The sequence below is a fragment of the Oncorhynchus mykiss genome, chromosome 12, assembly GCF_013265735.2.
Source record: "Oncorhynchus mykiss isolate Arlee chromosome 12, USDA_OmykA_1.1, whole genome shotgun sequence".
Classification (NCBI taxonomy): Eukaryota; Metazoa; Chordata; class Actinopteri; order Salmoniformes; family Salmonidae; genus Oncorhynchus; species Oncorhynchus mykiss.
The window spans coordinates 75,431,120-75,434,928 of record NC_048576.1 but is presented as its reverse complement, the minus strand read 5'-3'; the positions used below and the strand labels follow the sequence as shown (position 1 = coordinate 75,434,928).

Below are 3,809 nucleotides of genomic sequence, written 5' to 3'. Positions count from 1 at the left end.
CTGCCTGGATTTTGGTTGGGATACATCTTACATGTTGATGGTGTTTGAAGATAGGGCTAAGTCTTCGTGAACGTTGTCATGAGTGTAGAAAGGTACGATGTTGTTCAAGTAAACAAACAGGCTAAAAACAGCAAAATGAGATTCAGCACCATGGACAGCGGCGGGAATAGTAAATCCGAAATATAGCACCTGGACAGTGGAGAGCGACTGTCTCGCGCAATGGTCACTCCCCATCCACACTGGGTGAATCCCATTTAATAGGCTAGAAAGACTATTGAAGAAGTTCAGATGCGAGGAGCTGTAGTTGGGGATTTGATAGAGAATATCATTGCAATGCTTTTTTAAATTTTATAACAGAGACATTCTTCCACAGAACCTCTACAGTGCTATGTGGACGCATGGAGGCGCTGATGCACTACCAAGCTCATGAGATGCCAATCTGCAATTTTATGGGGGACAACTGTCTCTGACAGCCAGGGTACTTGTAGATTGTAATCAGACATCTAAATATCTAACGTCATAGGTACAACGTTCAGGTAATTTAGCTGATAATATAATCTCATTTTTCAGTAGACAGCAACCTTGCAAAACCAGCAGTCAGTAGAAAGGCAAGCTAACCGCAAAATAGCTAACGTTACTGTTAGCTTAGCTAGCTAACATAAACACATATTTGGGGGTTTAACGTAATGGATAAAAATGACACAACAACATACAGTGTACAACTGTATATATACGACCTGTCAAGAGGAATGGCTCGCAATCTCAGCCCAATCATGTTAGGTAAGTGAAGCTCAGTCTCGACAACTTCCCCAGATAACGAAGCTGTGTAGCTTTAGTAGTTAGCTGCGGGTTGAGATTGATTGAGCACGTCGGCAAGCCTTTGATGGCTAGCTAGCTGGGTAGGCCAACATTACTCTTGCAATGCATAATTTTTTGTTTGTTATTAACTTGCTAGCTAGTTCGTACCAACTACCAATTGAAGTAAGTTTGAGCTTGGTTTATACAGTATAGCCTAGCTATTCAAAGGCGTATTCTTCAGAATTTCAGCTCAACAATATTGCAACGTTTACGTTAGCTAAAATGCTAGCTACACACAAGACAAGAGTAAAACAGGTTTGTGCGAGCTTGATTGACATGTATGCTCATCAGCAGCGTCAAGCCTCGGTCACACACATATATATTTTAATGTGTTACAGGAAAACAACTTGATGGCATTTGGTAAGAAATCTCCCACCTATAATTTTGTGACAATACAATTTATCCACACAACCTTGTCTTTACTGTCACTGCAATTCTTCGAAGGATTATTTTCATGGCCATATTGTAACCATCCATTACTGTACACTCAGTCTTGTGTTTCAATTCTCACAGGCACTCAGCCATTGTGGTTTATGGAGACGAGTTCTACTTTGGAGGAGTGGGTATTTCCAGCTGCTCACCGGTAAGCCTAAAATGATGTATTGGCTAATATCCTTCTAATATTTGCTAAGACCTACTTCAGTGTTCCCTCTACTCTTTAGCATGGTTTTGCACTAGCTGACAGTAAGACTAGGCCTACATTGGTATGACCTTCAAAGAGGAGGGAAGTTTAACGCATCGGATATACAGAGAAGTTTTGGGGGTTGGTGTTTTGTAGGATAATATGGACTTTATGTGTTTTAGGGGGGAACAATGCTTGGTTCCCCAGACACTGTGGTGGAATTGGGAAACACAGAGGTGACAGAGGAAATCTTCATGGACTACCTGTCCTCGCTAGGAGAGAATACATACAGGTGTGTGTGTATGTGTCACAAAAAAAGTATTGTTTTTGCGTAACTCACCTCATACACCACCACTTTGGTGGACACATCAGCCATGAACACAACATAGCAGTGATAGCTGATTTAGATCTGAGATTGCTTTCTGTTGTTATTCTTCCATAGAGGTGACAAGTATAGGTTGTTTGAGCACAACTGTAACACCTTCACTAATGAGGTGGCCCAGTTCTTAACAGGCCGGAAGATCCCTTCTTACATCACAGACCTGCCCTCTGAAGTGCTCTCCACGTGAGTCTACATACTTAGTAGCTGAGAGACAGATACTAGTAATGCATTACTGACTTGTGTACCTCTCTGACCCTCTGGCCTGTTCCTCTGTCTAACCATTTAGACCCTTTGGTCAGATACTCCGGCCTATACTGGACTCCATCCACATCGCTCCTCCTGGGGGGAACATCATCAACGGTCGCCACAGCTAAACTGCCTGAACTGCACACAGTAGTATTTAGACATGTTCTAATTTACATTTTCAAAATGGAGGTGGGTTATTGATGAAACCGTGGAGGGTGAATCTCAGTGAGTCTAGTCAGTCACACTGCTTTTGTACTGCGTATGCTTGGTTTTAGTATGATTGTTTTGTAACTCCCCACCAGCAATGCTCTTGCCTTTTGTATGTTTAAAAAAATGTTGCTTCAGTTTCCAGTTTTTGTTTACGGACCTTCCTTATTGCCTCTAATGGTATGATCCTGCACAACATGAACTTTCTCACAAATCTTCCAATATCATCAATATGATTTATAAGAAGGTTAGCATGTATCTCAAGTCAGCATTTCAGCATGACTTCCAATGAACTACTCCACTTTCCACCAGATGGTGTGTGCTATATACACCTCTATGCCTTCACCTCTCTCACCTTAGTGTTAATGATGCTGATAGTGTGATATGAAGGATGAATGCTGAAGTGCACAAAATCTGCATTAGTTCTCTGGATGAAGAAACAGACATCTCAGAAATGTAATTTATTATGGAAAAGTTTGTACAATTTTGGGGTCAAGTTTGGGATCAAATCATACATATTCTTGTATCATTTTCATTGGGCCATCAGTAGGAGCAATAACTCTTCACATATCTATACTTACTAGACTAGGCATGAAACGTGTAAAGTCCTTTTATTAAATGCACGTATTCACTGCATCTCCTGGCACTGGTTAACTATAGCGTCATTCAGTAGAACAGTACAGTAAACTGTATGTTCTGTAAAAGACAGCACCTCTGGTATCGCATCAGACAGGTAATTACAGCATAGCATGTTTCATAAAAAGAATGACCACAAATAGGTGCTTGTATGTTGAAGGAGACAAGGCCCTTCACATTGGTATGTTGCTCACGTAACCACCTTCAACAATCAACCTGACCAATGAAATGTATTGTACACCTCATCCTTATTTTATTTTTTTTTTTTTTTCAGGATCAGTTGCTGGCTGCTAAATGTAATGATTTCAGTAGATATTTATGAATACTATATTAGTTATGTATGGTTATTTATGTATGGATGATATTGTTTGCACATTGTTTGCTTGTTTTGTAATTGTATCTAAATAAAGCCATTCACTCCAAATTTTACTATGTGCGCAGTTCTGCAAGAGTGTCTGTGTTACTCTCCCAGTGTTAGGCATGCAAAGTATTGGTCCCTCAAGCTGGATTTGAAACATGTTTTTGATCCATTAAAGGAACTACAGTTCATTAGATAAATGGTCTAAAGCACAATTTTAGACTTGACTTCTTCCTGTTTTTATGTTGATTAGATGTTGCCGTTCACACAGCTGTTGTCAGCAGGACCAACCCCATCACTAGTAATCATGTGAAGGAGAAATTGTCCAAATAAACTTCAGTGTACTTGCAGTGACCTTGACTGAAGCATCATTTGCTCAGGCTACTGTCACAGTGTGTTAGAGGACAAAGTCTTGATAGTCATGCTTTTTGCATGCTTGTTATGTTTGTGTCATAGTAGTTGTTCTGTTGTCATGGCCTAAGTGTTAGTCAAACTTTATA

The 3,809-nt window shown here is 40.2% G+C and overlaps 1 protein-coding gene across 1 annotated transcript; it reads left to right on the top strand.

Annotated features, from left to right (window-relative positions):
• Positions 1–279: 279 nt before the first annotated feature.
• desi1a (desumoylating isopeptidase 1a) lies at positions 280–3,380 on the top strand. Its single transcript, XM_021625161.2, has 6 exons — positions 280–780; positions 1,197–1,218; positions 1,372–1,441; positions 1,663–1,772; positions 1,923–2,045; positions 2,149–3,380. The coding sequence occupies exons 1-6, from the start codon at positions 687–689 to the stop codon at positions 2,234–2,236; spliced, it is 507 nt and encodes a 168-aa protein (XP_021480836.1). The 5' UTR covers positions 280–686; the 3' UTR covers positions 2,237–3,380.
• Positions 3,381–3,809: the final 429 nt, after the last annotated feature.

Excerpts from the sequence above, each read along its gene's own strand:
- desi1a (XM_021625161.2), top strand. The coding sequence starts at position 687 with ATGGATAAAAATGACACAACAACATACAGTGTACAACTGTATATATAC. Across the intron at positions 781-1,196 it reads TCTCAGCCCAATCATGTTAG|GAAAACAACTTGATGGCATT; the intron begins GTAAGTGAAGCT and ends AATGTGTTACAG. Across the intron at positions 1,442-1,662 it reads GTATTTCCAGCTGCTCACCG|GGGGGAACAATGCTTGGTTC; the intron begins GTAAGCCTAAAA and ends TATGTGTTTTAG.